This window comes from Lonchura striata, chromosome 7, assembly GCF_046129695.1.
Source record: "Lonchura striata isolate bLonStr1 chromosome 7, bLonStr1.mat, whole genome shotgun sequence".
Classification (NCBI taxonomy): domain Eukaryota; kingdom Metazoa; phylum Chordata; class Aves; order Passeriformes; family Estrildidae; genus Lonchura; species Lonchura striata.
Genome location: NC_134609.1, coordinates 21,591,972 through 21,614,744, shown reverse-complemented (window position 1 = coordinate 21,614,744; position 22,773 = coordinate 21,591,972). Strand labels below are relative to the sequence as shown.

General features: G+C 40.7%; 1 protein-coding gene across 1 annotated transcript in view; it reads right to left on the bottom strand.

Annotated features, from left to right (window-relative positions):
• SORCS3 (sortilin related VPS10 domain containing receptor 3) overlaps positions 1-22,773 on the bottom strand; it is a 267,756-nt gene that overhangs the window by 21,068 nt on the left and 223,915 nt on the right. The window contains exons 15-20 of the mRNA XM_021536263.3: positions 16,062-16,179; positions 14,411-14,544; positions 10,201-10,314; positions 8,577-8,748; positions 4,302-4,488; positions 1,226-1,359 (exon numbers count right to left, since the gene is read on the bottom strand). Of these exons, the coding sequence (XP_021391938.2) occupies positions 1,226-1,359; positions 4,302-4,488; positions 8,577-8,748; positions 10,201-10,314; positions 14,411-14,544; positions 16,062-16,179 (859 nt within the window). The remainder of the gene's footprint in view (positions 1-1,225; positions 1,360-4,301; positions 4,489-8,576; positions 8,749-10,200; positions 10,315-14,410; positions 14,545-16,061; positions 16,180-22,773) is intronic.

Sequence of the window (22,773 nt, the reverse complement as noted above, 5' to 3'; positions counted from 1 at the left end):
GCCAAAAATATCTGAACTGTAACATTAATTTGCATCCCTGTATTTCACTGCAGTATAAACTATGTGGAATTACCTGGTACTTGCAATGGACTGGATGTGCATATGTGGGTGATTGCCATAGTTCAGCAACAGCACAGCTACTTGCCAAGTTACACTAAATGGCTTTTGCTCCCAAGTTCTTCCACTGCCTCAACTATGCTTCCAAAAAAATCAGCAAGTTCTTACAGTGAGCTTCCTAATTGGATGTAAAATCCCAGTAGAAGAAGCACTTACTGTTTTTATTTCACCTCTACTGATGTTGTTGGTAGCTAGGGTAAGAGGTTAAAACTAAGCAGCTTTTCAAAGGGAAAACAAAATACTTGTGTGCCTATTTTTTATCTCAAGTTCCATATTTCATGTAAAATCCCCATTTCTTTCTGCTGCAATCTCACCTCAGAGCACACCTTCAACTGCAAATGTAGAAAAGTGACATGACTTAAGCTGCTTTTGTAAGTAACAGCAGAAACTACATTGTGAAATTAACAGCTGTACATTTCACAACTGTAAGAATGGATAACAATGCCTGTCTCATTCCTAAAGTCTACAGTAAAAACTGTAGCTAATAGGCAATCCCGCTCTCTTCATTTGAAAGCATGATGACAACTTGTATTTTCACTTATTTTAACTATTGCTAAAAAAGCTCTTTATAATACATACAGTTACAATACACATCATTTGAAAATTCACTACAAAGAAGTCTCATCCCCCTCTCTAACATAGCCAGACTCTTCAGCTTGAAATTCTAGATACAGCTGTTTATCTGAACACCAAGAGCTTTAAAGTACCGTGTTGGAATCCAGCATTATGTACTGCACACTGGCACATAATGGAAACCCCCTCGGTTATTTGAACACCAGCAGCTTTTAAACACTGTGTTGAAAGCCAGCATTATTCCACATATAGTTCAGTTAAGTTGCAAGTGAACACTGGTAATAACAGTGGTCTTCAAATCTCAGTAGGGCTGATAACAACCAGATGAAGGAAGTAATGGTTCTTAAGAACAACACAAGTCAGAAGGAAATAAATTCACAAAGGCTGAAGTTCAGATAATGACAACCCTCTTCAGCCAAGTTAAAATCTAAAACACAAAACAGGCAAAGGCAAGAAGTTTTTATTACGGCTGAGAGAGTTCCTTGACTGTTGTGAGAAGCTTAGGAAGGAAAAATGAACCAAAGGCTGTCTGTACCTTGGTGCTGTTGCCAAACCACCAGAAGTAGGTAAGTGTGCCTGCCTGGCTGGGCCAAACCACTGCAGTAATGTTGACATCCTTGTTTCTGATGGCAACAAAGGGGACACTCAGATGGACGTGCTCCACTGGACCTGTGGGAAGAGAATTCATTATTAAAGGCTTTGAGTTAAATCCTCCCTGCACAATTGTGAACAGCAAGGATCTTTCCTTTAAATAAATCAAAGTCCTATGTCAGCAGTAACAGTCTAGTGACAGTCTATTTATATTTTAGAAATAAAAGAGAATTTCAGCAATCAATGAAGAACAGAAAAAGATTATCAGATTTGAAAATACTTTCTTCCCCCCATTATGCACATTTTCCATAGTGCTAATTTTCAGACAGGGACAGCAATGCATTGAGAGGAATTTTTAAATGCATTTTAAAGAAAAACAATGAACTCTCTCTGCATTATATAGTGAAGTTGCTATTGAAAGCCATAAGGATAGGACACTAGTGAGAAAGAAGGGTTTTTTCCTTGAAAATATTGCCACTGAGCTACTAAGATTTGTGAGAAAATAATTTTAGCCAAGATGGCTTAAATCTGGTTATATAAGAGTCATTTATGACTTGATTAAATACCCCAAACAATTTTTTAAAAGGTCTCCAAAATAAAGACTCATGATTTTGGAAATCCTTGGTATGTTTTTGACTTGGGCCTGACCTCAGGAAGTCTTTGGGGAGTCAGTTGCCCCTAGCAAAACATCAGGAACCACTTGAAGGATGTGTTCATTGGCATAACAAAGCATGTTACTGTCAGAAGCACTTGATTCTGAAAGACTTAAAAAATAACAAAGTACCAGTACAAAGTTGTATGTAATAAATGCAAATGCCCAGAATAAATCCAGGGCATGAAACCCTGAATTCAGAAGGCAGATCCTCTCTAGGGAAAAAAAAAAAAGGTGCAAAAAATACTGAGGTTTTGTTTGGTAGTTTGTTTAAAGCTTCTACTATTTCCATTGTTTTTCTTCTTGTTTATCTTTGGTTTAGCTGAATTTCAGCTGATAACTGCTGCCCATCAGACAGTGTTACTTTCTGAGTAGTACCTTTAAAACACAGCAAACTGACAGACTATCTCTGTGAGATGGGAAGGACAAAACGAGAAGAGTCAGAATTTTTTTTTTTTTTTTTTTTTGGTAACACATTCATTCTGGGAAGCAGGAAATTTGGTGATTTTAACAGAAACAATCCTCTTGTGTTACCTCTCAGCATGAAATGGGGACATTAATCAGTTCTCCATCTACTTGGATTACAAAGATTGTGGAAAGCAAGAGCTGTTCCTCTACCACTGGAACATAGAGCTCCAAGCACAAAAGGACCCTATTCTTGCTTTTGACACCTTAAAACTTTTTTTCCCCTTTTCCCCAAGAGGTTTATACCAGCAAGTCACTCCTGAACTCTGACCATAGAAGTACTCTGGGTTTGCAAGAACAGCAAGAACCTAAATGTTTTGTGACAGTACATATAAGAGGAAAAACACTAATATCTTTGCTTTCTTTAAATATCAAGTTAAGCAGCTTGTCAGCAGATTCCAGAAAGCTGAAAAGTTAACTGGCTGCTAACAAAGCTGCAGGGTAGAAAATTAATATTGCTTGAGGCCAAGGAGCCTTTTTGTCTCTTTTGTTTTTTAGTACAGGATCCCAGTACCAGAGTGACTGTACAGTAAGAATGATTCTCAGGCATATTTGCCTGTACATTTGAACTTCAAGGTCAAACCTCCTATATTGACCAGTACTTCCAAATATATTAAAAGTTTAGTACTGAGGTGTCATCTTATTTCAGCATTAGCATGAATGTGCTTGCAAAATATTTCCCTAGAGATAATGATAATAAATTCTCCACCTAAGAATGCTATAAAAGTCAAAGGAGAGACCTGGAAGGTTGAGGTAAAAAAAGATGGAGCAGCAAAACCAGGCCAAAGAACTGACCCTTGTTGCATTGTGCTGTAAAATTTTCACCATGAAAAAGTAGTTCCTTTGAGAAAAATCAGATAATCCATACAAATCTGCTTGTTATTACCAGGTAACCATCACTTTTGTCAGCTAATGGCCCAAGGTGAAGGAAAAAACAGTTAATGCTCTAATAACAGGTTGTTAAGTGCAGCCATGATTGACTTTGAGGGAATTATGAGCATAATAAAAGCTTCAAGGAACATTTATTCCTGCATACAGGGAGCTGGAAATTAAAATAGAGGAAAAGTTCTTGAGTTTTGGAAATTTCTAATGTGCTTCCTTTCAGCAGAAAAGCTCAAGCAAAAGGCAGGATGTAAGACATTCTGACAGGTAAAGAGGGAAGGCTGTGATCACTATTAGGGGCAAAATTGATGGGATGCATCTGAACACCGAAGATCTAATAGGCTAAGAGTAGATCAAAGAACTGGGCTCTTTTTGGTCTCATCCTGCATTACACACTCTCTGCTCTCTCCTGTGGCCTTGGGAAGTTAACTCAGAGCTCTGTATTTGAGTTTGCTCATGTGTCAGCTGGAGAGAAATTGCATTGATCTACCAAACAGGACAGAACCATCAGGGATGCACGCCAGACACGCGAAATGTGAAAAGCAGCACATTAGCCCTCAGTACATTCATATCTCAGGAAGCACGCTCAGCATAATGCTTCTATTTCATTAAATTAGCACTGTAAATGCTGTAATTCTGAATAAGTGACTCAAAATTTAGTAGTTTAATCTAATCCTCTAATCTAATTGGAATGAGACATGTACTGAAAATACACATTTGGACTTTGTTTCATATGCTGCTTGGTCTCTGACCCTTTCAGGAAGCCCAAGAGACATTTTTAAACTTTTCTCTGGAAGTCTGAGAACTGCTGAGATATACTTGTGTTTAAAAAACCCTTTCCCTTCATTCAATAAAGTCTGTTTAACAAGTTAGAGGAGTGCCTAGAAGCCCAGGCCTTTGGAAGAGCATGAGCTGCATGGGTATGTGGGCTTGCGTGTATTCCTGGGCCCCACTGAAGCTGCAGGGACTTTAAGTGAGGTCTGATTTTGGCTCAAGGAACCTGGCAGGTGGAAATACTCACAGACCACATGCAGGAACAGGACAGCAGTGTCTGAGCCCAGGCTGTTCTCTGCATACGCCGTCACCTGGAAGATTCCAGCACTCTTATACACGTGCCGGATGCCATCCTCCACAGGGCTGAAATTGGCATAGGACACTGCAATGCCATCTCCAAAATCAAGCTGGATGTTTGTCCTTTGGAGATCACCCTGCAACAGAGAAGGTTGGAGTAGGAAACTGGACTGATATTTATATTTATAAATATATATTACCCTCCATCCCACTTAGTTCCATTTCATTAGCATGGACAGAAAGTAGTAACTTTTCAAAAAAAGCTAGGCTTTGTGCTGCCATTCCCCAAGGTGGCCAGACACAGACAGCAAAAGACCAACACCTCATCCTAACTTAGCTGAAACAGGTGACATAAACCATCTCTTGCAAATATCCAACCCTGATTATACAGAGTTTAGAAAACCAGTTTCAGCTAGACATGCGCTTTAGGATGGCTGAATTTATACAGGTTGGGTCCCACATTGAGGACTGACAGATTTTCTTTGTCTAATGTCAGTCAACACAGAGACAGGGCCTGGATACACAGGAGAATGAAGCAGATGATGAGAAAATCTCTTCTAGGATTACTGTCAATGACAGGTATTAAATGAAGGAGGGAAAAACAGACAAGAAATTCTAGCACCACAGGTATTGTCTGGAGACAGAAGTTGCACTATTTCAGTTTAAATCATGCTTTAAATCACTGTAGTTGAACTGTAGAAGTGTCTGTTATTTTGGTTTCTCGGAGCCTTATTTTATACTTGCCCCCAGCTGACTAATGTAACACAGAAAAAGGCTAATTTCAACAAAGCTAAAGCCCACTGCAGTGATTTCACTAAACTAAAATAAAACTACAACTCAGATTAAATCTCTGTAGCTTTAGCTTTCTGCATATATATAAAATGTGTTGTGCCAAGTAATTTCCTTTCATGAAAGATCTGCAGTGTATTCACTGGGGGTGAAGAAGATATCACTACACTTTGGAGATATCCCTTGCCCCAAACTGAAGTCAATCCCTAGATATATTGAGGATGTTATCTGAAAGTTTAAAAGGAAAATTTAAAATCTGTGCTCTTAAATTTACCCTTTTTTAATGGTAAATTCAGAAATATTTTACAGTCATCTCATAAACCCCATTATAGCTGTAAATGCAGTGGGAGAACAGACAAGAAGCCAGATCACAATGAAGCAGCTCCCCTGTGTAGAAAATCAGGACCTTAGCAGCCCCCACAGAGTTTATCCTCCTCATAGACCTTATCTGCATGAAGAAAGCAGAGTGCAGGAAGGGTATTTTCCAGCTTTGATTATATACTTGGGGTCTTCAGACCATTATGTAGTCAGGATTATTGCATGTAGTTTTTGAAATATGGGTATTTGATTATATATGTTAGACCACTCTTCTTTGTTGCTCCATCATTCCCAGTCCATGGGAGCCAGGGGAGTTTTGGCTATTGACTTGATCAGGGCACCATTTTCACCTCTGCCCTACTTGGACATTAAATCTTCGGTATAAACCAAAGAGCAATCAGAAAGGACTAAAGTGGTAGTGACACTAAAACATACCTATTATACTGAGTAGACAATAACATCCTTTAGACAGAGAGTTTTTAAATTCACTCAAAAAAAGTCTCTAGCTGGAGCAAAATTACACTCCTGAGATATTCAGTTATTTGATAGAAAGACTCCCACAGCTTGTTAAACCTTTCAAAGCCACTTCTCAAGGGAATGCACTAAGACCCCCAAGTCCATCTTATATGGAAGACACTGAACACAGGATAAAAATTTGATCTGGGCTGGATTCATCACTGATGACCTCAGGCTGAAATCTCTTGCACCAATCATGGCAGCTCATCTCCCTTGCCTCACAATTCTCTTTTCTATTTCCTTCTTGCCTCTCCAATATGATTCTCTCTGAAATGGGACGGTTTCACACAGAGAAACAGGAAGAGATTTTTTTTTTACTAAACAGTGGTAGATGATCCTCTCACCCAATTATGAGCTGGATCTTTGATGCAAAGGCTGCCCATCGCAAGCTAGTCCCACACAAAGATATTCTGAAGTTTATAAATATAAATGAAAATAGAAGGGAAGCATTTCAAAAGGAAAAAATAAATCATTGCTATCCATTTATTCAAGAGGCATGTTTTGTTGCTTTAAGCCCCATAAATAACTGAAAGGAAACAAGGTATGGGCTGTCACAAATATTGGCTCTGAGTATGAAAATCAGTGAACAGACATGGTCAAGTACACAACTCGAAAACAGCTATTTGGCAGTCTAGTATTTCTTTGTGATCAAAACCAAACTCAGATTAAAATAAAGAAGTCCAAAAATGAAAAAAGTCTATCTCTTCATGTTCCCTTGCATATATACAGTCCAAATCACAGTCCAGCCCCATATTCCTGAAAACTCAGAAAAACCATCAGTCATTCTGCATTTATTTGCCAGTCATTGTCACACATGTATTCTGAATGCCACTGTGAAAAATCCTACTAAATTTAATTATATAAATCCTGAGAAATTTAGGTTTTGATTAACTGTGATGAAGTCTTCATTTACCACTGAAAGCCCAAAGGTCAGTCACCTCCATATATTGAGGGTGTGCACTAGAAGCAGGAAAGAGCTGCTGGCTCATCAGGGCAAGTCTGACACAGGTGAATGGACACTGCACAGATATATCCATAGGAGGGCTGGTCAGGCTGCTCTTAGGCTCAGGAAGGAGTGTGAACTTTGGTACAAAACTACCACCAGTAAACAGACTGACCAGAGAAGGTGGAGGAAGCCAGGAATGAATCTGTATGGCAGCAAGGCAAGTAGTAATTAAGACCTCTACAGAAATGATTTCTTCAAAGTCATAAGGAAATCTTTGGCCACAATTCTTCTCAGGTTCACACTAAAAGACAGGAATGCCCTTGTCCAAAATCTCAGTGTTCCTTTTCTTTTCTTCTTGAAATTGTATTATTTTAAGAAACAAACTCAACACACAACTTTCTGTGGAATAAGCTGTTCACCTACAGAGATGTGTTCCAAAGATCCTCTTCCCTTAGAAAAAAAAAAGGCTGTTTCAATGAAATGTTTTTCTAACTACCATTATTTTTCAACAACAACAGACATAAGAGTGAACGCCCTCACACATTTATTCAGCTGCCTCTTCAATCCCTAAATCCTTGCAGAGATTTCACTCTTCAGCTACCTTGACTGCTGCCTTATTCTCCATCTGTTTATCATTCTTCGTACACAGCAGTTACGCTTGAGTTCCTTAATAAATTACTAGTTGATTCTTAATTTTTAGATTATATCTGTTCTTTTCTGAACTCCCACTCATAGCTTCTACACAAATTGTCTTACCATGTCAAGTCTGCAAAACAGAAAAGAAGCAGTGAGTAGACAAGAAATCCCCCTTGTATAAAAGCAGAGCATGCATGAACCTCTGAGGAAGTAGTAAAGAGGCCCTGTCAGATTAGTGGTCCCAGTGAAACACTTAGCTACTATATAAGGATTTAATTTAGAATTGAATGTGTCTGTCTGTGGGTGGTCTGCCTCAGCTGTCTCCAGGTACTGCTCCAAAATAACATACACAGGACAGAAAATGTGACAAAACCCAGCTGTTCTTCTCCAGCACCACCTCAGTCTCAGGCCAGAAGAGCCTCAACATTTTGATGCTTTTGTCAGCAGCTTGGCCTGGTGTCACTTATGCTACTGTTGGCTACAGAGGGGACTGTACCAATAGATAAATAAAATAGATAAGGGCTGGAGGCTAGAGGTCCTTTGAGGAGACTCAATTTTGCTGCAAAATAGCAATGTCCTTCATTGCTCCCCTTGAGTGTGAACATGTTCCCCACTTTTCTTAACCTTTCCCAGAAAAACTGAAGTTAAAGCTTTGCATCTCAGATTCAGAATTGTTGATCACAGAAACACCACTTCTACCTCATAAACTCCATAAACTGCAGTTTACTGGAAGCAGCAAGAAGTGAGTGGGGAAATAAATTTTTTGACAACATCTATTTTTATTCAGCATTAACATCATAACTGATAGACAAGATAACCAAACACCTTTGGTGTGACCCAATATGACCTGCTTGTATGTGCCACTATAGCCTCCAATTCGCTTAAATTCCTTAAGTCTCATAAATCTCAGGACTATGATTCCCCCTTGATTGCTATTTTCCTCTCAGCAACCTGAAAAGCAAAGGAAAAGAATGCCAGTGCTGCCACACAGAGAAAGGTTTACTGAGACCACTAACACACCTCTTCCATGAGGATGATGAAGGTGGCGTTGTGCCCCTGCTCCATGACCAGCTTCCCATTGGAGGTGAGGATGTGCAATCCCCGAGGTGCTTTTCCAGGGCATTTCTCCATCTTGGCCATGTACTTCTCTCTCAAGCCATCTGTGCAGTTGTTGGACACAATCCTGCGGTACCTGGGGAACAGTAACAAAGGACACTGGGCTCAGGGAGTGGGCGGAAAAGTTCCTTTGTTTGGTTTTTATTTTGTTCCTCCACATTAATGCATGTGTTTTCAAAGGCTAACTGCCTGCGCAATCCCCTCACTGAAAGGAAGACTCAAAGAAACCTAACACTTTATTAAGTAGGAGAAAGACAAACCAATCACAATTCAACCTTCTCCAGAGATTCTCAGCAGCATCCCTGAGAAGAGACACATTGTGGAGGTGAATTACTCTGCCTTACTAAAAGGCAGAGAATTACTCCAACCCAATGCCTACAGGATTGCATCCTGCATCCCAGCTTTTTGCTTATACCATTTATTAGGGTTTTGTCTGCCTCTATAGGGCTAGAGGGCCCTTGAAAAAATATGTCAAGGGCTTTGCCCAATTCAGTTTTAAAATGATTTGAGGTATGGGGTTTTCCTCTTGGCTCTTGTTGGAAGTTGTTGGCTAAACAGCAAGACACTTGGCTATTCCTGGGGCTTTAAAGGGGGGGAAGCCTTTCTATTAATTTCATTCCAGCCCCAACTATTTTCTTGTTGCACTCTGTCAAGAAGGCTACAAGCAGTCATACTGGCCAGGGTTCTGTAATTACATCCCATATTCAAAGCAATTTTTCAGCTGAAAGGGGGTCTCTGAGGTCAAATGCCTCCAGACTCCCAGCAGCCACGCTTCATCAGCCACCTGCACCAACCAGCCAGGAACAGAGCTGGTTCCTACCATAACCATTGAGCAGTCAGGACACATGTCCCAGAATCATCCCCAAAATTTGCAGGATTTGCCCTGTTGTAGAAGGAACAGAGCAATTTTGCACCAGCCAGTGAAACTCAAGTCTCACAGCATTTCCTGCATGATAGTAGAACATTTGCAAAGTGATGGTGCCATAATAAAGCAACACTTGCCATCTGTTCTGGGTTAGACCAGGAGAAATCAGCACATGAAGCCTGTCTGAAATGCAAGGCATTGTAGGTACAAAGTGAAAATGGCAGAGGAAGAAAACATAAAAGAGACTAAAAATTGCTCATTTGAGTCTTCCTAGAAGCTGATATAAATAGGAGCTGTAAGATAGTAATAGGTTCAATAAAATACAATGTGAAATACCTCAAACCTTTCCTTTTAAATGTTCAGCTGTCTCTCAGGCAGACCTTTTGATTTGTGTTTTAATTTTGCAACAAAGGGGAGCTCCAAGCCTAGGCTCCAGGGATCACACATCACTTGATGGCAATGCAATATCTATGTGTCACTTATGTTAACGTGCTTCTCCCTCTCTCTGAGGAACAAGGCAATTTTCCATACAGATGCTGTTGCAAACTTCACCTCATGGATAAGACTAAAAAAGAGCATAATGTGATGCAGAGGAAAAAATCTATCCAGGTTTTCTTGTCTACTGCAGTCACCAAAACCTGACAGATTGCAAGATGCACTTACCCAGTGCTGTTCCAGTAGTTCTGACCAACGTTGCAATCCTTGGACAGGGAGGACGGGCTGAACCAGAAGGCTGGAATGCACTGGTTGTTGCTGTGCCTCTCATATCCATAGTCACTGTGGAGAGAAGTCATGAATCCATCACTGTATCCTCCACTAGAGTCAGCTCAGAGTTTTAGGGGATGTCCCCAAAGCAAGTGTATATTGGTGGTTCTCTGCTGGGATGGCACAACATCATGGATTGGGCACATCCAGAGACAAAGTGCTGAACTAGTTTCAGAGGCAGGAACACAATTCACTGAAGGCATTTGATCTCCACAACAGCAGAACTACCAAATTTGCAGAGCACTGGAGGATTTGTGCTTCATTTGGCAACAAAACGTGACAGAGATTCAGAAAGAATATTGTATCGTTCATTTCTTTTCCTATTAATCTCTAACTTATATTTCATTTTTTTGTTTCTTTTGGTTTGTTTGTTTTTTGCAGCCTTTGCTTTTAGAATAAACTAGGCTAATTCTAAGATCTAAAGTAATTTTTTCACAACAGTGGCTAGGAATATAAAACACTAGGAGCACTTCCTAAGCAACTAGCCACAGTATGTATATTTATATATGTTAATGTGCTCCCTGGCTAAGCTGTGACTTGCCCAAGAGAAAAAAACAGCTGATGTTTTTCCAACACTAAACTAAAACACAACCAGCTTAGTGGTCTAAGGATTACATGGTATTGTGTCACACAGGGAAGGCAATCCAGGGTATTGATTCTTCTTTGGACCACCTAAGAGTGGTAGTGTACACAATCACATCCAAAATTTCTTTTTACAGCTGCCTTTGTGTGCCAATACAATGATGAAGCAATAGGATTAATCCAAAGCTTTCCATAAGTTTTAATCAGGTCTGGATCAGGTTTCTATGTGTAGCCTTTACTGACAGACTGGATTCAAAGGACAAATAAAGAGATTCTGGATTTTTGCCTGCAGCAACTTAACAAATGCCAAAATGCTAAACCTCTGTAAAAACACAGACTCTACAGAAGCCACTGTCTTGAAAACATTCTGTGCCCTTTAGGACACTCTGAGTTTTATCCTTCCCCTGTTCAGAGCCTGAGCTGCCAACAGAAAGAGCTTTGGTGAGACAAAATTGTGCTATGTCCCCAGTGGCCCAGACTGCTACCGTTCTGTTTTTGGAGGGCAAAAATTCTGTGAGCTACTTTAAATGGTTTGGAGATTCCCTAATGCTCTTTCTCTCAACATTCAATTTAATCATTCTCAGTGGGTCCGACCTGCACAGCCGAAAATGCCTGGCAGGGACTTTGTAATTAAAAATATTCAGGAGGAGCTGTACTTTGCCCCAAAGAAGAAAAGAGCTGCATAAATATTTAATAAAATTAAAGACAACATTGCTGTGTGCCCTCAAGGTTCTGTGCTTGTTCATTAACTTCTGGTAAATGTATATTAAAACCTCACATGCTGCCCACCTTCCCTCTCATAAGCCCCAGGGTTTGCATAAGTTAAGGAAATAATCAAGTCCAGCTGCTGTGCTGTCTTTCTCAGGAAAGCTATCTTGACAGAGTAAATAAAGAAGCAGGAGGAGGGAAAAGAAAGCTCAGCGAGCACTTTAATACCACTTACGAGATCCTTCTGCCATTCTCCCTGTTAGAGAAAGGCCAGGATTTGCTTCTGGAAATGACTGCAAGGGTTGGCAGGAGCTACCCCTGATCCTGACTCATAAAGATTTGTTGAACTGGGGCATAATTGTGATTTATGCCCCTGAATTTTCGATCAGCCTTATACCGAACTGCAGGGAACAGGGGCAAGGGCACTGTGAGGAAGTGGGAGGGAGCACAACCCTCCCAGCGTGTGCTGGAGGGCTCCTGTGGTTATTTGTCCTGTCCCCACAGCTCTCAAAGACAGGTGCCACCACAGCAAGTGGCACAGGGTGCTCCAATCCCAGAACCAGCTCTAAACCTGCTTACTGAGGAAGCAGAGGGCCCATCTGGCAGGACTTGCTGGTCACGGTACCCACACAGTCCTGGCTGCTGGCATCCCCCTTTCCCTGGCACCCACAGGACCTGCTCACTTCAACACAAGGGACAGAGCAGTCAGTGCTTTCAAGAACTGGCAACTGTGAGCCCAGGCAGAAAAGGCTGAGAGGACATTTTTCCTTGAAAAGGAACAAGTTGAAAGAGCATCAAGTGAAAGTAGGAGCTTCCTTTCACCTGTTCTGTCCACCTTTTAGTGAGCAGAGAAAAGGCACTTGTCAGCATCTCCCCTTCTCATACTGACATCCCAAGGAAGGCAGATGAATCTAGAATATATTCTGGAATAACCTGTGTCTCACACTGACTAAGCAAGTGTCTCATCCTTTAGCAGTCACAAATCCGAACACAAGTCCACCTTTCCTCTCTAAAAAATCACTTTTAAAACTATCAAGCTCAGTGCCCCACTTCCAGCACTGCCAGTGTTTTCCTCAAATGGATTGTCTCACACATTATTCCAGTCATCCCTGCTGAGTAGCATTAAAATTCAACATAAAGTTTCTACTGATTCTTCATCACCAGCTTTAATTTTTGCAGCTAGAAGCCAGTTAACAATTCCATTGGCAGTGCAGGGTCTGAAACAAAAGCCAGCTTGTTGTCCTCTAATTGCATTTCCTCTGCAGGACTGACAAGTTTAATAGCAATACCCTCTCATATTAGGGGGAAAGTTAAGGAAAAATGATACTGAATGCATGCAAGGAACCTGTCAAGTGATTGAAAAGGTGCATTCTGACGCAGACCCTTTTCAAGGCAGCATTTAAGGCTAATTCAGCTACCACAGTTTTCCACTTACAGCTTGGAAAAGACAAACATCACTGTGAAAATATAAAGCAGGTGAGGAAAGCAGTGTAAGGAAAAAAAACCAAACCAAAACAAAACAAATTCATAAGCATCTCTGGAGATTGGTGCTGGATTCACCCCAGAGGCCTGTGCCAATGCCAAGGGCAGATACTGCAAGGAAAGAACATCCTGCAAGTTCCCATCATGAGAACAAAAGCGAAAGATCTCATGAGTCAAGATAAGGAGTCCCAGATGTAATCTTGACATTAGGAACAAATTAAATATCCATCCAGATCAGATGAAAATCTCTGTTCTATATCCCCGACTCTCTCTTAAGGACAAGATACTATAATCTCCAAGAAAATACTCTGGTTGATATTTTTTCTTAATTTTGCTGCATTTCACTATGCCTATGCTCTAAAAGAGAACTGTGAGCCTAAGTCCAGATAAATGTACAGATCTCATGCCTCACACCTCTTCAGAAAGTGTTTGAAGGTAGGGAAATGTTCAGGAATAACACCGAGTCAGACACTTTTCCTGAATAACCTACTATAAAGATTAAAATGTTTTCCTAGCTGATCAGCACTCAGGGTATTTGGAATTCCATTTAAATGATATTCTGATCATTTAAGCTCAAACGTCACAGATATTGACAGTCTGAAATCTTAGAAATATTTCCTATTACAGGTGCCATGTAGGAATTCCTTGGGCTGAGATCTTGACATGCATTCTCCCATTTCCTATCTCTGACTGTCAAGCAATAGCAAGCAGTGTCTCATTTTCCCCCTGCTTTATTTTTAAGCTGCTTTCAAAGTGACCTTAATGCAATTTGAAAATTATGGTCCCATCAAGTTAGAAACACCAATATTTATGCAAAACAAGTAGTTATATCCGTCGAGGGTGGGCTGTACAGTCATGTCACTGAAACCCTTTCAGAAATTTCTCAATAAAACACTGTTAAGAAGCAATAAACTGTTCCCAGCTATTCAAAGGAATAATGATAAAAATGTGCATGTTTTGCTGACTTGCCCCCTAGGAAGTCAATGACCTTGGGAGAGAAATACCCTCCCTCTTCTGAAAGGAATATATTTTGCACCAGAGAAGTCTTGGCTGTCACTATTCTGGAATGACAGACATAAAATGTCCATCAGTACTTGCAATTATTTTGCTTTTGAATCCCAGGCTTGGATTTATTATGGAGATGAACAAATATTTCCTGCAGATGAAGGGGAAGACTCCCTCACTCAGCAGGTTTGGGGGCTGCAGTTCTGCTATACAGTATAATCACAGCTACAAAGCTGCATGAAACCCACTTCTTCTGCAAGGTTTTCTGTCTAGGTAGTATTTCAGGACAAAAATACAGCTGCTGCACAAGTTCCCAGAGTCACATACTCACCACTCAAAGTCTCCTTGGCCACAGACACATGGTTCAGACACCACAGTTTGGGAATAGTCCCGACTTAGGGAACACTGGGCTCCAGGTTTGCGTTTTTTATAGATCTTCCTCTCCCCCATGACACAAGGCTCCCCCTTCGTTGGCCAAGAAACGAGAGGAGAAACACAGTTGTAGTGGCAGCTGGGTCTTAAATGGAGCACTTTTTCAAAGGACACAAAAGGCAATGAAAATGAGCATTTATCACTGGGAGAGTGTGGAGTTACAGTCCTGCTCTTCCGTGGCTTTGCAAACTCAAGTCTCCTTAGGAGGACTCATGAGCATAGTGTGCCCAGCGTTGAGCTGGGATGCCAACGGCAATGTGCCCAAAATGCCTGGATGCCCAAGCCATCACATCCACTTATGTCACCTTTCAGAAGGCATCCACCAATATCTAGTGCTACGAATCATCCTGAAGAGACAAGGTGGGTGTACACCAGGGTTTCTCCCATATGTCAGATAAAGTCTACTGCAGAAGCAAGACCAGGACTAAATCTCAGGGCAGGGGACAAAGCCCAGGTGTGGAACACAGAGCTCAACTCCCTCAACTCCCTTGCTCTTTCTGCGACAGAGCTGGCTTCGTTATAGACAATTTTAATGTGTGTTTCACTGGGCTTTTTGAATGCAAAGGTTTCCAAGAACACTACTGGGAGTAGCTAATCTAAAACAAACATTTGATATCTAGGAGAGTTGCTATAAACAGAAATTTCTATTTTGCAGAAGTAATTTGTCTGCATAGAAGTTAGACAAAAGACAATACCTAATTGAAGTACTTCTATTCCCTATGAACAGTGATTTCCAAGATTGCTGCATGGTTATACATATGTCTTCCCTTTTCTTTCATTTAAGTGATTTTAATTTATTCAGTTCTACGACTTCAATTATCTTACCCTTGCCAAATTAATGTTCATTTCTCATTCATTGATTTCATTCAGCAATGTCACTAGTGCCAATGGTTCTGGCTCTAGTTATGTTACCCCGCAGGGTGTGGGACATCATACTGGTAAACCAGTAACCCATAAGTAATCTGCAGAGGTTATTGACCTCTCAGTTACAGTTGCTTCAGGACCTAAATATATCCAGCATGAAAATAAGCCAGTGTATGAAAAACAAAGCATATATCCTTGAGTAGAATGAAATAATGTGGTTTTCTCTGGTGTCTTTTATTCAATAACTTTTCAGATTCAAGGGTTTTACAGATATTCAAGAGTTTTACAGATACCTGCAGGACCTGCAGGATGAATAAATGTTTTTATTTTTCATTTTTGATCAAAGGAAATAAGAGGCAAACTGAAACAATACTATTTGCATGAGTCAGTGACAGAGCTACAAAGAATTCAGTGTCATCTACAATTCAATCATAAGGTGTAGTTTTACACTGCCCTAAGCATTAAGGCCAAAAATATCCAGCTGGTGCAATGATTATTTTCATAAAATAAAATGTAATCCTGAACTTGCCCATTGATGCCTGGCCCCATGTTTTTTCATTCACATTCGTCAAGGGATGCAAAGAAAAGCCATATGCTTCGCTGTAAAGAACAACTGCATTCCCACCTGGTAACTCAGAGCAAGGGAAAAGGAATCCCCAGCAAGGACCCCTGGCGAGTGTGGATACCTGATTGTGCAGATGCCAGGTTTGGTAGTCATCCTTGGTACACCTGTGGCTGAAGAGAGACTTGTAGTCCACCTTGACCAGCTGCCACTCAGAACGGAGACTGAAGTGCCCAAAAACTCTGAGCATGGGAAACAAAGGAAAAGAAAGAGCTGGAGTCAGCCAGACTCATACTTCCATTCAGCAAATAACATCTCATGAATCTCAGCTGCAGAAACTGATACAGAGTCTTGGAGCTTAATGCCAGAAAATGGTATTTGGTCATGAATAATATTTTCCAGTTCTTAAAACATCCCAGGAGTGTTTAGCTTTTTCCTGACACCTCATACACAGCCTGTGTTGGAAGGTCTTCCCCTAACCCTAGAATCCAGCAAAATTGAATCCAAGTCTAATCACCCTTATTGTGATGTCTAGAGGACAGTAAATGTTACTTTATTATTCCAGGTCTTTCATTAATCTAGATTTCTACCCAGGCCACTTACAAGATTAAAATTTTGTTGTTCTAATTGTTCCAGACTAACAAAGAAAGAGTGAGAAAGGCAAGATTTACAAATTTTCCTGTGAAATCAAAAGAGAAGCAGAAGACAAGACTTCCCCACACTGACTGTAATTCAGATCCTGCTGTGTCTCCAGTGTGCTGCCATTATTTATTAATCTTGGTTTACACTGTAGTCATTCAGAATTGTTGGCTTTGCTCTCTCCTCACTCCTCTATAGTCTGGGCCAAAATTGCTCTGCATTGTGCTGTTCTCCATGAAACAACAACCACCCAGGAATCAATCATGTTCTCCCCTGGAGACCTGTCTCAGCTCATGGGGATCAGGGAGACAGTGGTGGGTGGCCAATATCTGAGAGTATGAAGTGGTGGGCTTGCTGTGGACACGTGTCTCTATCCAAGTTCTGCCCCACAGAGAAGCTCCACTGAGCTGACAAGTGGGAAGGGTATGATACAGAAAGAACCTGTGTGCTGTCATGAACAAGTGGCTCAGGTTAGGAGTGAGCAAGTGGGGAAGGACTTGTCTGATAGAATGGATTAGTTGGGCAGATTGTTGCTGGCTGTCCAGAACCATTCTTAATGTAGTCCTAATTGCAGGGTATCAGTGATAGAAAACACCACAGCATTCAGGCCACGCTGCAGGAGAAGCTGCAATTGCTGTTCCTCAGCACAGGAGGCACACCCTGGACCAAGATAAACCCACAGAAACCAAAGCAGTATGGGGTGCCAGAGCACTGGGAGCAGCAGGGAGAAGGGAGGAATGGGAAGGAGCACGGTGGGGGAATGCAGAAATCCTCCGAAACTGTACTCAGTAGGAATTCTAACTGCAGTTCTCCTCCCCACTTTTCCTTGGCACTGGGTACGTCCCATCAGCTGTTACATTACAACTGCTTTCAGCACATACAGCCTTGGTTGTGCTGCATGACTGAAATATCAGTCCCTGCAAAACAGCAATGCAGCAGGCAGAAATCATTGAGTCCAGCAGGTTTACTCCAGTATAGGATTTGGTGCTTATCACATGGAAAAACATAGAAAAAAGGAAGAGAGAATATGACTAAAGAGAAACATTGGCATAAACCCAGAAGAGGACAGGGCTGGACAAATCCAACACTTTGCAAATCAATGCTTCTAAAAGGAAGATCTTGCTCCTCAGATTGTCTCTTAGCTAACTGTCCATCAGGAGAGCAAAGGTTTCTTTGTGGTTTACAAAAATCACCAGAATTACTTGATTTTTAAATCTATTTTAACAAGCTTTTAAACAATTCCTTCTGACATGGAAATTCTTCCATAATTACTAATGTAAAAACCCAAGGTTTTCTGAAAGGAAGGCAACATATTAGCACTCCAAAAGCACAGAACATCAGATACTCTTCAATTAAATATTTCAAAGAAGACCTTTGTGTGTAATTGCTACAATTTAGATTGAAACAATACTACAGTAAATGTAATTAGAGGAGTGTTAACAGAGAGAGGTTTTCCTCTGTGCTGCAGGGATGGTTCTGGGTCAGCTGATTCCTACTCCACCCTCCCCTTCCTAATAAAAACTCCTTAAGGCTAATCAATCACCGTGGAAGAGACTTCTGAGACAAAAGCAGCAGAGAATCCACCAAGCCCCTGCACCCTGTGAGCACTTCTCACCAATGCCAACCCAGAGCATGGCTTCGCTGGCCAACGCCATCAAGGTGGTGTGACAGCTCAAGATGACTTTGTGGTGCATTTGAAACTTCTGTCACTTCCTATAAACAAATACAAGGAATGGAGGACAGTACTATGGGATCTGTGGGGTTCCAAGGTTCTGTCAAGCAGCTTTCCTTGGAAAGTGATGAAAGTCTTCATTGTGAAATTTTAAGAAAGATAAATAAACAATAACAGGGCACAAACCCCAACTGAACAAAGGCAGGTGTTGCAGCTGAGCTCCACTTTCTCAGTTTTATGATGACATAGCTGGATGTTTTTCCATAGTGGCCGAGGTGCATGCACATGACCTCTTCCACCATATCTGTTTTGAGGTCCAATAGAGGCTTGGGCAGACAGCAAAGAGCTACATTTTAAAACTTACAGTGTCCAGCTATCAACAAGTGCTTGGCACTAAATGTTCCAGTTCCTACATATTAGTTTCTATATCAAGTGCAAAGAAACAAGTTCCAAGGAAGGAGATGCAAAAAGAGATTGGTGGGGCCTTATTTTTCCCTACTCAACTGGTAAGTCCTCACATCACTTTGAAGATAGCATCTCATTCAACTTATCTGATTCCCATGTGCCTTCATTTCCCATTTACTTTGGTCACTAAATAAGGGAGGTGGATTTTTTTAAATAAACATAGCTAAACTATCAAGATAATACAGGGAGAAAGGAAATGAGGCACTATAAATTTTGCCTCAATAACTTTGCCTACTGTGGTCTAACTGAAGGCTATTAATTGCTTGTTGCAAGCATAGAAAACAAGAGAGCTGGGTTTTCAAGGTCCAGCTTTGAGAAGCCAACAGAAAAGGTATATTTTGATTTTTCCATATAAGCAGTCTGATGTGGAAGTCCTTGAGAAACAATAAATACAAGAGCCCAGATGGTATTTAGATGGAGTCAGTTTTCTGACTAAGCTCAATTTAACAAAGGTTCTCCAATCTAAGACATAGAATGGTAATTTACTGGCTTTAGACTGCATAGATTTTGTTCTATCCCTCTGAGTAAGCAGTTACAGCTCCACATAAAATCTTAGCTGATAGGACAGCATCTTCTTAACTGGCTCTATGCATAGCTTACAATGAAATCTTGTTAAGAAAACAGAAAATGCTTCCCAATTCTTTCCTTGGAGAAACAAGGCAAGGCTTTTATTGCCAGGGCTGGATGTCATTAATTTGCAGAAAACTATTAGAAACATGGAAATAAATCCTAAAATGCTTACAGTTTCATGATGGAGTCATTTTAGCAATTATCATTGGAAATGCTGCTATAATTATATCTTTCATTAATTTTTTAAATACACAGTAACTTACAAATGCAGTGTACACTGCCTGGATAACCTTGTGCAGGAGTACTTTAAAAGGCTTTTTACATTTATACAGTGCTCTCTTCTCAAATTGCATTGCTTTTGCCTTATCATTCCTTGTATTGTTGATAGCTGTGCTTTTTATGTAATTCAATACTCCTCATTCCTGCCAGGTCAACAGAATGAATTGAGGGTCACAAGATAACAACTCACCTGCCTCTGGTCCATAGATTCAATCCCTGTCCCTGCTCATGGCATGAGAAACAGACCTCCTCAGATAACAGCTCCCACAGGAAAGGCATCAACTGCATCCATGTGGATCTATCCCTGCTGGCAGTTTCAGATGAGCTGCCCAGCCAGGTATTAAAATGTAAATTCTCATGCCTAAATCAAGTCCTCTTCTATAATTTCTGAAGTAGATTGGTAGGAGATCATACAGAGCAAGCAAGCACTGAAGCTGCTTGTACTTGGCTGTTCTGGTCTGGACAAAGATGGAAGATTTTTTCCTTCACCAGCCCTCCCAGCAACTTTGTGTGCAACACCTGCTGACCTCAGATGTGCCCAGCACTGAGACAGAGGACTGGAGATGCCAGGGAAGGAAGAAGCTGATAAGGTAGTCTTCACTACACCTAACATCAAAAGTACCCTCCTATCTGACGCAGTTTTCCTTCACTGGACATCAACAAGGTGAGAGATATGAAAAGTTTGGGTGCTCTTTTTGCTTCTCTTAATGTACCTTAGGGCCCTCTGAAGCCAGATTTTTAACAAGATTAAGCCCCTCAGAATATACTGTAAGTATTTTTAATAACTAAAAATAAAATAAAAGCAAAATAATATAATATATTCAGTAGACAGTATCTTTTGAGATGAACTACAGAAGCAGATGGATGGATCAACAGAAAAGTAAAGCCAGAACTACAGAAAGAGAGCCAAACATATACTTTAATTGATAATACTGAGAGAAAAGTTAATTGCAGTGTCATCATAAATAGACTGTTTCATTTATAAAAGCCTGAAACCAACCTTGATTTTTATTTCCGTTTATTGTAAAAGAAAAATGCTTGCAGAGGTAGTGTCTTAGCAAGCAAAAAATCCCCAATAGTAAAAGCACCCAAATTAGTGAATACTTCTGCTGACCTAAATCTGTGCTTTGCTTTTGAGAATGCAGAAAGGAATAAAGTCAAGTAAGATCATTATCTGATTTCAGTTAAAATCCCTCTTCATTCACATCTGTGTATCTAAAAGGCAATGCCAGAAGTAGATATTTAAGGGGCAAACCCAAGAAGTGCTATGAAGCACAGTCTGGAAGAATCACCTCCTGGCAGGAAAACAAGCATGTGTTGGTCCGGGTTTTGCTTTGTTTTTAATGTTTTTTTATTTTTCTAGTCTGTGGAGAGGAAGCTCTTCTCTCACTGAAACCAAAGGGAGTGTCAGATCTGGAGCAGTGAGCAGGTAATTCACCACAACTGAAGGTGCTCATTCTCATTCTGATGTCCAGCAGAGGAGCACATGTTGCTACTGCTGCAATCTTATCAGATATCTTCTCACTCATAATTGCCTTGATTCATTTGGGATTTTTTTCCCCCCACAAGCCAGGCTGTCTTTGTCCCCCATTTCCTGGGAAATTGTGAGTTTATGCTAGAGCTGCTGGCTCAGTGAACACTTACAGAATGCCTTGGTACATAGATGTACCTCAACTTGTTGATATTTATAGCTTGTGAGTCAATGAAAGAAAATGCTGACAATTTCACACAAAGAAGAGGGCCTGTTATGAAATCTGGATCTGAATCCATCTCTGTGTAAGGAAGTAGCAGTAAAGTGAGGCAAACTCCTGTGTGCAGGCTGAGTTATCTTGGCCAAAACCACATGAGCAGCAATAGAACAGTTGCAAGTCGTGCCGGTGCGACCAGATTTTATGAATAGATGAACTATTACTCCATGAATTAAACATAAATCATGACTTTAGAGAAAACCAAATGGGCTGTGTAATCTCCCATTTTTTAAATTAGGATTTAGATGGAATTAGCATTAAAGGAGGTCACTAGTTACAAGGAAATTGGATAGAAAGGGACTGATACAAGGAAGTAGAACGTAATTGAAAGCACAAATCAGCAATTAGGGAGAGCAGGAGAGGGAGAGTTAAACTCTCTCCTGCCTGGCATGACGATGCAGGGAGTAAGAGTCTGGAAACAAAGGAAACATAAAAAATGAAAGATGACACTGGAAAGGCAGGCAATTGCCAACAAAAAACACTGTTTAATTTTTTTTCTAAACAATAAATATGGTTTCTAAGAGCTCTTCGGAGCTTTTAATTCAGTTGCTTTTGGCTGACCTGTCAGCTAGGAACAGTAGCCTGAGGGCAATGGGTGATGACTCAGGGCTGCTGTACATCTGTCTGAGGACCAAAAGAAAGTAAGAAAAGCAGCTGCTTTTTTTTCTCTAAAAAGAAGAGGTGCATTTTCTTCCAAAGAAAATACACTATCCATTTGGATCTAGATTTTCAGTGAGTGTAAATTAGTTTAATTTAGACCATCTAAATAGACCCTCTCAGGTATAAGGCCTTCCACTGATACTATTCAGAAGGAGAAAAAACAACAGCAGTGAAACTATCAAGAATGTACCAACACCAGACAGCAGCATGCATGAGGACAAATTTGTTCAAGAATATCTTGGTCCGTATGCTATTTCCCAAAGAGAAGGGTTGCACAAGAATTTCACAGAATTTTTCCTGCAGATTAAATCTGAGGGATGTGGTTCATCTCCACTGAAACTGAATGTCATGACATCAAAGTTGCCTGCAAGAAAGAAAGTCAAAGTGTTGGCCACGAGCAATCCATATTGAACTGGTCATGAAAAGCTGCACCACTGCCAGATCTCAGGTCAGGAGAGAGAGAGAAGAGATGGGGCAGGCAAAGAGTTTCTGTGAATTACAGATCAAAATCAAAACCTTGCAATAAAAAACCCACAATACAATCATGACAGTTCCTTTCCCTCAGCTTTGGAAAACAGTCCTGGTATTATTCATCAGGCACTTCCTTTAGTGCTAGCAGAAGAGGAAAACCACTGCAAATGACATGGTACAACGTGATCTTTCAGTTGGCAAGTAATGCCAAGTGCAATTAGTAAGTAATCTGCAGAATGTGTAATCACAAAGCAGCCCTACAGTTTGGACTCAATTTCCCCTTTAGCTGCACAAACACTGCATAAGGCAATGGGGGAGTCAGGGATTTTTGT